The 12,548-nt window shown below is 32.4% G+C and overlaps 1 protein-coding gene across 1 annotated transcript; it reads right to left on the bottom strand.

Annotated features, from left to right (window-relative positions):
• Nucleotides 1-3,173: 3,173 nt before the first annotated feature.
• On the bottom strand, nt 3,174-3,704 carry HELRODRAFT_174841 (hypothetical protein; the record flags this gene model as incomplete). The annotated part of the gene is made up of 2 exons (XM_009022279.1): nt 3,174-3,223; nt 3,365-3,704. 2 exons carry the CDS (start codon nt 3,702-3,704, stop codon nt 3,174-3,176), a joined length of 390 nt encoding a protein of 129 aa, XP_009020527.1.
• Nucleotides 3,705-12,548: the final 8,844 nt, after the last annotated feature.

Raw genomic sequence — 12,548 nt, 5'->3', positions numbered from 1 at the left:
ATATTTCTATAAGCTACCGTGGACTCAAAAAGCATTAACAAATCCTTCATTGGATCTATGCTATCATGTATTATTTAGTGTTTTTTGTAAAAATAATAATAATAATAATTATTATTATAATAATAAATATTATCATAATTAACTTAATACAGAAATAAACACGAAAAATATGAAGACATATAGATGGCCAATATTCAAACAAACACACACAACTGACTCAGGCACACAAACACACATACACAAACATACGCACACACACACACACACACACACACACACACACACACATACATAGGCACACGCACACACACACGCACGTACACACACAAAGACATACAATTATATAAAATTAATGAATATTAAACAGAAGAAATGAAAAGATACGAGAAGTATTACATAAAAATGGATAAATTTCAAAAAATGTTCAAAAACTTCGTTCATAACCTTAGAAGGCAAGAATAAAGTCTACAGGGAGTTTGTGGGCGTTCAAAATGTAATAAATAATACACAGACACACATACAGACATATTTAGAATCATGATATACATACGTACAAACATAGATACATGCATACAAACACAAACAAACTTACATACATTCATGGCATACATACATACATACATACAAACATATATTCATACATAGATACATGCATACACACACACATACATACATATATTCATACATATAAATCATACATACATACCTACATACATACAAAATGATATACTGCATCAGCCAATTGAAAAGCAATCGGCTGTATTGGAATATTTCAAAGCATTCATTATCTCCCAACACATCACATAACTATACTACCATTTTATGTATGTATGTATGTTTGTTTGTTTATTTGTATGTATGAATGTATGTTTGTATGTATGTCTGTTTGTATGTGTTTGTATGTATGAATGAATGTTGTATGTGTTTGTATGTATGTTTGTGTGTATGTGTGTATGTGTGGTGTATGTGTGCGTGTGGATGTGTAAGTATGTTTGTATCGGTTTGTATCTAAGACTCCAAAATACGCTTTCTAGAAAAAATCTTTGATCAACCTAATAAAAAATATTATTTTTTCGGCTTAAATTCTTTTATCTTGTCAATTTTTATGAATTTAATTTGACAAATGTTGATTAAAATTTGCCAGCGAATATTTATTTATTTGATTTATATATCAATTATTTTCAGTTTATTTAATTTAAACTTAATTTATTTTTTGCCTAATTTTAAAGCATTAACTACTATATATCGTTTATATATGAATAAATGGATAATTTTTTTTATTTGAGAAAATGTGTATCAACTTTTCATTTCATTTTAATTTCGTTCGAATGAACGGCTAGCAATCCTTCTTAATATATACCGCTTCATTTGTTCATTTGTTTGTTTGATCTTCCATTCATTCACATTCATCCATTTATATATTCATTCAATCGTTCATTCATCCATTTATATATTTATTCATTCATCCATTCATTAATTCATTCAATTAATTCATTCATTTATTCAATGATTTAGAGATGTTTTTCACCGCTTCTAAAAGAACAAATAGAAGTTCCACACAGAAAGTAAGGGAGAGAGAGAGAGAGAGAGAGAGAGAGAGAGAGAGAGAGAAAAAAAAAACAGGGAGAAAAAGAGTTAGAGAAAGGAGAAAAGAGAAAGATGGAGAAAGAGAAAGAGGAGTGGCAAAGAATAAAAGAAAGAGATAGATAGAGAAAGATAAAGAAGAATGTGACAACGAAAAGAGGAATAAAAAAAAAGATTAAAGAAGAGAAAACAAGTAGAAATGTGAGGGTAAAAAGTAGAGAAAAAAAGAAGAAAAAAGAGAGGAAAGAAAGAATGCGTCGTATTTTACGAGGGACAGATCATTAAATCATTGTTGTAATTATTTTCATTTGATATCCTAGCATGCCGACAATACTTCATTCATATCTCTATTGTTATCTTATCACGGTCGTCGTCGTCGTCATCATCATCTTCATCATTGTTATCATCGTACTTCAGTTATAACTCTATTACTATCTTATCCTAATCATCATCATCTTCTTCTTCATCATCATCATCGCCATCCGTGACGTCATATCATCTACTACTTCATCACCTTCACGTTCTTCTTCTTCTTCTTCTTCTCCTCCTCCTCCTCCTTCTTCTTCTTCGTCATCATCATCTTCATCTCTTCATCATCGTCATCATGCTCCTTGAATGTACGCACTCGTTGAACGAATGTATGTACGTACGAAGGTCATCAATTATTATGATGCCTAATTTGAAACTTCATTCAAAAAATTTTTTTTTCTTTTTCAGTTCATAAAAACTCAGGAACCTTTTTATAATTTCTTCATTCATTTCTTCATACATTTCTTCATTCATTCATTCGTTTGTTCGTTCTTTCGTTCGTTCATTTGTTCGTTCGTTCGATCGTTCGTTCGTTCATTCATTTGTTCACGCAGATATACCTACCATCTTTTTGTTTTTTTTTATTTGGCAAGAGTTTTCTGTAAATATTTTTAATCCTAAATTTTTTAATTGACTTCTCCATCATCATCATTATCATCACCACTAGGAACATCATCATCACCATCACCTTCACTATCATCATCTTCTTCGTCGTCGTCTTCGCAATCACGCACGCGTCAGCCAAACAGACGGATGGATTGTATTAATCACAAACATCAAGTCGACATACAGTCCAGACTCTGTGCTGAACATCTAGACAGAGAGAGAGACAAAGACACACACACACGCACACGCACACGCACACACGTACTACATACACACATACATATGCAATGCACACATAAACACATACATACTCACACCAATACGCACATGCAAAAGCACGTACATAAAACATCAAATACATACAAACATAAATACAAACAAACATAAATACAAACAAACATACAAACAAACAAACATACAAACAAACATACAAACATACGTATACACACATTTGCAAATTCACTCGCAAGCATAAAACTTAGTTTGAAAGATTTATTGACATAGATACCAACAATCAAAAGCGTATATACGTACAGACGAATGTAAATATACGAATGTATATACGTGCGTACGTGTGTATGTGAGTGTGTGTATATGAGTGTGTGTGCGTGTGCATAGCAAACCTCGTCTCTGTATTATTGTTTGTGGAGTTATAATTTTATTAGCGTTCCTTTTTATTTTCTTCGAATTGTCTTGCCCTGTAGATCAAAGGTATATATGCTTTCTGTATGTGACTATGTAAGTAAGTTTGTTTTTATGTATGTTTGTATGTATTTGTGTATGCTTGTTTGTTTGTATGCATGTATGTTGCTGCAGCTGTAGTAGTATGTTTGTATGCACAACAACACATCCGCATATTTTTAACCTGGCAAACATCGGTAGCTGACTACAAGAAAGGGGGCGAAGTCTTTCGGGCAAGGCTGCAAACTTTTCAGCCAATCATCCGGTACGTAGACCTTGCAGCTATCCAATCCCGAGCAAGCGGAAGTCACGTGATTCGTGACGTCGTGCTGGCACCCGACGTCGCCGTAATTTTTCGTAGCGCATTTTCCGATGTGCATACGTCCGTAGTTAGCGCTTCGTATGATTATCACGTGACCGGAAGTGGCCAGGACGCCATCTTTGTAGATTTTTGGGAAGGGTTTTTTGTTGTAGTGATGTGGTCTTGTTGAGTTGGTTGGCGGTGCAGGTTTGAAATTCGGCATGCTGCAATTGGCTTCAAACGTTTCGTGCTGGCAGATTTCTTGCGTTAGTACATCACCTGGTTGGTTGGTTGGTTGGTTGAATAGATGGTTGGTTGGTTGGTGAGTTGGTTGGTTTGTTGGTTGGTTGGTTGGTTGAATGGTTGGTTGGTTGGTTGATTGGTAGGTTTGCTGGTTGCTTAATTTTGTATTCAAATGAATGTCATTTAAAACAATTTAATATTGAAAACGTAGACATGAACTTTTCTTGCAACCTCTTCAGTGAACGTACTGTTTGTCCAGGCTGGTTTGTTTGCACTGTTGCTAAAAAAATCACTTTCCATTATTTTTAACTTCTTTTCATAATGGAAACTTTCGCTATTTTTTTCTAAATTTTTAGTTTTTTTGGTCAGCGCCGCAAGCCATAATGACGTCATACTCAGTTTAATCAATCGTAAACAAATTTTTGGCACGTGTAAACGTAACGGAAAAATTCACTAAAAACTTTTCGTGTTCACACCCGCGGATGAATTTTAAAATAATTGGATATCATAATTTTTATTTAAATTTGTGCTTGTTCGTTTGTGTGTGCGTGTGTGCGCGTGTGCGTGTGTGGTGTGTGTGTGTTTGTGAAAAACTGCATTTTTTTCAATAGAATGGAACCAGGATAGAAAACTTGAATATATGTAACTACATTGTTGTATCCGTGCAGTTAGCAGCTGATGATGTTTTGTTGACGTTTAGTTTCGCGTTTGCTTTTTTTGTCGCCAAGCTTCTAATCATTTTAAAGATGGCTTCAAGTGAATTCAAATTTCTCATTTGCTGCTGTTGCTGTTGTTGCTGCTGCTGTTGCTGCTGCTACTACTACCACTACTACTGCAGCTGCTTTTTTAGCCGCTGTTGAAAAAGTAATAGTAGTAGAAGCAGTAGCTGCAGTAGTAGTAGTTTAGTTGCAGTAAAAATTGTAGTAGTACCAGTGGTAGCAGCATCAGCAGCAGTATTAAAATTATTAGTAGTTATAGTAGTAAGAACCGCAATAACAAAAATGGTAATTATCGCCGAGTTCTATGTTTATGACTAAGAGAAAAAAAGAACCATATGACGAACGAGTGACTCGCCATCACCGCCTGCCATCTATCTGTCAAATTATTTCTTCGATACAAGAATAAAAAAGAGAAACAACAACAAATATAATAAAAAAAAACAAAAAAAACCCTTCAAACTATTTTTTCTAATTTAAAAATTATTAAATCCAAATGTACATGGAAGAAAGATTGAAAATACATTAAGTGGCAGTATTTATTTGCGATGTTTTTTATTATCATTATTATTATTATCATTATTAATATTATTGTTATTATTATGAGTGTATAGTATCTTAAAAAAACTTATACGTTAAAATTGTCAAATCTGACATTTCCGTAGCTGCTGTTAAGCCACAGCCAACAATACTCCCGTCACTCGTGACGCCAATGAAAATGACGTCACCGATCAACTCTCTGACGTAAAAAAATCAAGCGCTATATAATGGGAGAAAAAAAAATTTATAAACAAATATGAGCGTTATATAATTTGAAGAAAGAAAAAATATAAGCAAAGATACAAAAATTTCAAAAAAAAAAAATAATTTTTTAATATATTTTTCTCGCGATGCTCTCACCGTTCAACCTATAATCATCATTAATATAATGGACTAGCAGTATAATAAAAATCCGTACCTTGGCATACACGCATACACATACACACATGTATACACACTCTGAAAAACACACACACATGCAGATGTATTGAAATGAATATACAAAACAGTAATATAAGTTGGCCAGCAGATATGATACATTCACAAACACACACACACACACACATACATACACATATAAATACACACACAGCAGATATGATACATTCACAAACACACTCACACATACGTACACATATAAATACACACACATACATACACATACACACACGTACTCACACACAGACATAGTAGTAACATCGATATAAATGTCAGTACTATCAGACGTTTTATGTAGTGGGTTAATGGTTCGTCTCTTTTATTTGTTCATTCATTCGTTCATTAGGCTCGTTCACAAGGTTCATCTTCTTCTTAATTCATGCGTTTGCTCGTCTGTTCGTCTGTTCATCCGTACACTTTTTCGTTCGTTCCTTCAAATTTTAGATTTTTATAATTTTTGTTGTCATTGTCATCGTTATAACTGTTGCTAGGCGCGTATGTATGTATGTATGTATGTGTGTCTTTGTGTGTGTGTGTGTCTTTGTGCGTGTGTGTGCGTATGGGTGCGTATGGGTGCGTGTGTGTGAGTGTGAAAACACAGTCTATACATTATATAAGACATCTTCATGCATATATGTCCCGTATTGATTTTTCTGCCTGCTATTGTTTATTTGTTTCATTTCCATTCTTAAAGACAGCGCTGTGAGAAGAATTTATTTTTTTAATTCATCGTATTTTTATATCTGAGTTACTGGGTATTTGTTTTTTTGAAATTTATGTTTACATGTATGTTTGTATGTTTTTGTATGTTTGTTTGTATGTTTGTTTTGTATGTTTGTATGTGCGTTTGTTTTGTATGTTTGTATGTGTGTTTGTTTTTTGCCTTTCTTACTCCTTCCTTATTTGGTTGTTTGTATAAAACTAATCACATTTGCACATTTTCATTCATTCATTCATACCTCCCCGCAATCAGTCTATCCGTTCTTCTTCACCACTCCATCAATCATTCATTCATTTATTCATCCATCATTCATGTACGATCCATCCATCAATTTGAGCATTGTTAGCAACGAGATGAATAATAGGTGAGTAAGTGAATGTACATACAGGCTCTCATTGCGATGAATGCACATGCCAAGCCGGAGAGAGAGAGAAAGAGAGAGAGAGAGAGAGAGATAGAAACAAAAAAAAGAATGACAGAAAAAGATAGAGATAAATAAAAATAAAGAGAGAGAGAGAGAGAGAGAGAGAGAGATCTAAGATGTGTGTATGTTTGCTTTTTAATGTTTAGAAATTCTCTTAAAATATTTTTCATCGTTGTTATATGTGTGTCTCAGGTATGCATGTTACAGAGGGAGGATTGTTGTTCGTCTCTGTGTGTGGGTGCGTGTGTGCGTGCGTGCGTGTGTGTGTGTTCTATAATACGTTTGTGTACGTTTGCATACGCAAATATTTTGATACATACCTAAATGTACAAGCTTTGCGTGGATATGAATAATTAAAAGCAAGGATTGTGTGAATAAAAAATCCAAAATATCCATATACTAAGCCACACTTATAGATATTATATATATATATATTTGTGTGCGTGTGTGTGCGTGCGTGCGTGTGTGTGCGTGTGTATGTGTGTACATGTACATAAATAGATGAAAAGTATTTGCAACTGATCTCATTGATTGTTTCCTAAAAATTTTTATAAAAAGTTAGCTTCTTATTTACTCGTTATCTTCATCTTTCTTTCTCTTTCTCTCTCTTCCTTTCTTTTCCTCTTCTTCTCTCTTTTACTCTCTCTTTCTCTCTCTCTCTCTCTCTCTTTTTCTCTTTCTCAACTTTCTATCAATTTCTCGTAACTTATTTTTGGCAATTAAGAAAAATAATTACAATAAAACATCTGACTGAATGGCTCGTTTGTGTAACTAAATGTAAACAAACTGAATGTGAAGTAAAAAAAAAAAGAGAGTGAAAAAGAATAAAAGAGAGAAAGAAGGACAAAAAGAGAGACAGAGGGTGAATTCTCTGTAGAATTCTTATTTTCCATGGTTTCGTTCTTTGAAAAGTTATTCCACTTCAAAATTGAATTCAAAAGCACTTTGCTACCATATGTTAATATTTATCTAATTATTTAATTAATAATGGGATAAGTGTAGTTTATGTCATTGATGTCGTTGTGGATGTTTTTGATGTTGTTGTTGTTGTTGCTGCTGCTGCTGTTGTTGTGGTTGTTGTTGTCGATGTTGTTGTTGTGCTTGTTGTGATGATGTGGTTGTGGTTGTTGATGTTGTTGTTATGGTTATTGTAGATATGGTTGTTGTTGATTTGGTTGCTGATGTTGTGGTTGTTGTTGATGTCATTTTTGTTCGTTATATCGATACTTCTATAGGTAGCCGAGCTAAAAATGTCAGTAAATTATAGATTGAAAGAGCGTTAATTGGGTATAAAAATATCGTAAAAGTCGGCTGCCTGATTGGCTAAATAGCAAACCGGCCATTTTTTCAATTATTTTCCGATTCCTAAAAACATACAAAAAACACAGATATACAAAACATGCATACAAAACATACTTGCATACAATCTTTAACGATATATATGTATGTATTTATGTATGGATGTGTGTATGTATGTATGTATGTATGTATGTATGTATGTATGTATGTATGTATGTATGTATGTATGTATGTATGTATGTATGTATGTATGTATGTATGTATGTATGTATGTATGTTTGTATGTATGTTTGTATGTATGTATGTTTGTATGTATGTATGCATGTATGTATGTATGTATGTATGTATGTTTGTATGTATGTTTGTATGTATGTACGTACGTGTGTATATTAATAATAGATTAGTTATTTTGATTTATATGCTGAGCGGCACATCTTGGCATTGGATACATCAACAATAACATCATCAATTTTTTTCGTCATCATCATCAATATCATCATCTTCGTCGTCATCATCATCATCATCATCTTCTTCTTCGTCATCATCATCATCATCTTCTTCTTCTTAATCGTCATCATCATCGTTGTCATCATCTTCATCTTCTTCGTTGTCATGTCATCAATTTGTTTTTTCATTAACATTCGGACCGTTCTAGAATTCTGTTGTCACCGTCAAAGTTATCATCCCCACTATCATCATCATCTTCTTCTTCATCATCATCATCATTTTTTCTTTTATCATCATCTTCTTCTTTTCCTTCATCATCATCGTCTTCTCTTCATCATCATCATCATCATGGACGACTGCATAAACTTTGCCATTAATATATCAAATGCCAACAGTGTGAGTGGTCAGTAAGATAATCATTATTATTGCCATCCTCAGAAAGATCACTATCATCATCGTCATCATCATTATCATCATCTCATCATCATCATCATCATCATCATCACCATCATGGTCATCGTTATCATCACCATCATGGTCATCGTTATCATCACCATCATCGTCGTCGTCATGGTCATCAACATCATCACCAACATCACAATGTTACTAATACATGCGGATTGACATCAAAGGGAAAAATAATGGACGTATGCGTACGCGAAGGAGCGTACAAGTTTTTACACGCACACACACACGCGCACACCACACGCACACACACGCGCACGCACGCACACACACACACATGCTTACATGCAAATTGATTTAAAGCTTAAAACATAGTAGTTTACAGAATCGCGGAATATTCAAAGCTAAAAAGCATAAAAAAATGTGTGCGTATGTACGTATATGTGTATATGTACGTGTGTATGGTATGTGTGTGTGTGTATGTGTGTGTATAATGAATGAATAAATGATTGAATGGATGAATGAATGAATGGATGGATGAATGAATGAATGGATGAACGGATAAAGCTATTGAATGCAAAACTAACAGCTTCTAACATTGAACGTGACCATTGCAATTTTTTCATTCATCCATCTTTTCTTATTATTATTCTTATTATTTTTTTCATTTTTATTTTTTGCCGCAACATTAATTTTAAAAATTAAAATCATTTTTTTTTTCGAGTAAATAATTAATTAATTAATTAATTATTTTTTTTCGTACAAAAAGCAAATGTCTTAACACGTGTCTGATAGATTAATTTCATTTTTTTTCTAAGGTCCGTTAAGAATACATTTGATAACTCATTCATTCACTCATTCACTCATTCATTCATTCATTCATTCATTCTTTCATTCGTTCATTCGTTCATTCTCTATTCTCTCAACACCATTTTTTTTATTAATTCATCCATATTTCCTTAACTTACTTATGATTTATCAAATTAATAAACCCCTCTAATGTTGCTTCATTTCTTCATTGATTCATTCATTGATTCATTCATTGATTCATTCAATGATTCATTCATTGATTCATTCATTGATTCATTGATTCATTGATTCATTGATTCATTGATTCATTGATTGATTCATTCATTCATTCATTCATTCATTCATTCATTCATTCATTCATTCATTGATTCATTGATTCATTCATTCATTCATTCATTCATTCATTCATTCATTCATTCATTCATTCATTCATTCATTCATTCATTCATTCATTCATTCATTCATTCATTCATTCATTCATTCATTCATTCATTCATTCATTCATTCATTCATTCATTCATGCATTGATTGATTGATTGATTGATTGATTCATTCATTCATTCATTCATTCATTCATTCATTCATTCATTCATTGATTCATTCATTCATTCATTGATTCATTCATTCATTCATTCATTCATTCATTCATTCATTCATTCACTTGTTCATTCATTCATTTATAAATTCGCTCATTCATTCTTCCCTTCTTTCAATCAATCATTCATGCATGCATTCATTTTTCTTTTTTGAATAGATGTGATTGTACTGTATATTTTTTGTATACGTATGAAGGTATGTGCCTATGTGTGTGTCTACGCGTGTGTAGGTGTAAATTTGTCTCTCTCTCTTTCTCTCTCGCTCTTTCTCTCTCTCTTTTTTTCTCTCTCTGTCTGTGATGTGTGTGTGTGTGTGTGTGTGTGTGTGTACGTGATGTACGATGAATTATATTTCAAGATTGCAGTATTAGGCTCATTACTTATAACTACTGTTCAGTTTTTCTCAGTTTTACTCCACGCTTCTATGTTAAAAAATTTTCATCTGTTGTTGTCGTTGTTGTTGTTATCGTTGTCGTTGTTGTTTCTGTTGTTTTATTATCATTTGTAAATTAGAGTCACAATTAAATCATATTTTTATCTTATTAAAAAAAACTAATTAATAATTTTTTATTATATATCAGATAGTTCTTGAAAAGTTTTCAAGTTTTTCATTAAAAGCTGGTTTAATTATGTAAAGGAAGATGAGATATCTTCTCTGTTTGTGTTGAACCTTTAATTACTGTCTCAACAATGTTTCTTCCATGCTTTTTTGTTTTCAAAACAATTTTTCCAATCCGAATTTTTCGTTTTGTTAACAATGGAATCATAATTGCTAATTAAAAATTTATAATTGAAACTCATTCAACCTACTTTCTAATAAACCAGCCAGCCAACCAATCAATCAACCAACCAACAAACCAGCGAATAAACCAACCAACCAGCTAGCCAACCAACCAATCAATCAACCAACCAACCAATCAACCAACCAACCAACCAACCAGCCAACCAACCAGCCAATCAATCATATAACGGATTATTTATCTAAACATAAATTTAATACCAGGACTGGACAGTTCCTATTGGCTACATCAAAGTGACCAGAGCCCACGTGATAGGTCATCTCTGCTCTCATTGGACGGCGTAATTAATCATAAAAATAAAATAATAAAAGATATATACATTTACAATACATTTAATATATATATATATATATATATATACATAATTTATATGTATTGTATATATAAAAACGCGTGTGTGAGTGTGTGTGAAAAACTTGTGCGTGTGTTTGTATGCGTGCGTGTGGGTGTGTTGATGGATCTTTTTATATAATCATTACTTTTTATTATATCCAAAACGCTCTTTCAACTAGAACAAAACGTTATAAAATAAAAATAATAACGAAATAATAACAATCAATCACCAATCAATCATTTACCCCATCAATCAATCAACTTTTCAATCGTTCACCTTATCAATCAATCAATCAATTTTTCAACTGATGAACGAAACATGTTGACATGCAGTTCGACAGACTGTTCTCATCCTTGTTCATTTGATTGATTGACTCTGTGATTGAAAAGATTGCTAATTGATTGATAGATTGATTGACCGACTGATTGACTGAAGTTTTTGTCGTTTCGAATGACGGTTGTGAGAATGATTGAATTGAAATAATGCGTGAATTAACGAACGAACGAGCAAACGAACAAACGAACGAATAAATTATTGATTAAATTATTGAATGAATGAATAAGTCAATGAACGAATGATTGGATGAATGAACAAATGAATGAATGAATGATTGATGTGTTTGTTAACTTTTTCCTCGAATGAGTGACTGATCGATTGATGTATTATATTGATTGACAAGTTGTGTTGAAAAATTTCATAATTAGCTGCTACTAGAATGTATGTATATATGTATGTGTGTCTGTGTGTGCATGTTTGTATATATGTGTGTGAATGTACGTATATATAAGTATGTAAGTATCAATGTATAATTACAAAAATGTTTGTATATATATATATACATATTTTTTTCATGTACGTATGTATGTATATATGTATGTATGTGTATGTATGTATGTATGTGTATGTATGTATGTAAGTATGTATACAAAAAAATGTTTGTGTTTATACAAAAAAATTTGTAGAGTATTAGATCGTTGGCGCAGTCGATGTTAAATAGACACAAAGTCGATCATGATCGAGATGCTATGTTTGTTTTGTCTGCCTGTGTATGTATACATGTATTTATGCATGTATGTATGTATGTATGTATGTATGTATGTATGTATGTATGTATGTATGTATGTATTTACGTGTGTATGTATGTATGTATGTATGTATGTATTTATGTTTGTTTGTTCAACTGAAATTTTGTTTATATAATCATGATGACGTCAAAAATATAGTGTACGTGTGAGCGATCACGTGATAGTTTTTGTTTACACAAAGAGGAAGAGAGAAAGGGGGATGAATAAAG

Source organism: Helobdella robusta (assembly GCF_000326865.2).
Source record: "Helobdella robusta unplaced genomic scaffold HELROscaffold_31, whole genome shotgun sequence".
Taxonomy (NCBI): Eukaryota; Metazoa; Annelida; class Clitellata; order Rhynchobdellida; family Glossiphoniidae; genus Helobdella; species Helobdella robusta.
The sequence above is the reverse complement of the archived record's forward strand: the minus strand, read 5'-3'. Positions and strand labels throughout refer to the sequence as shown.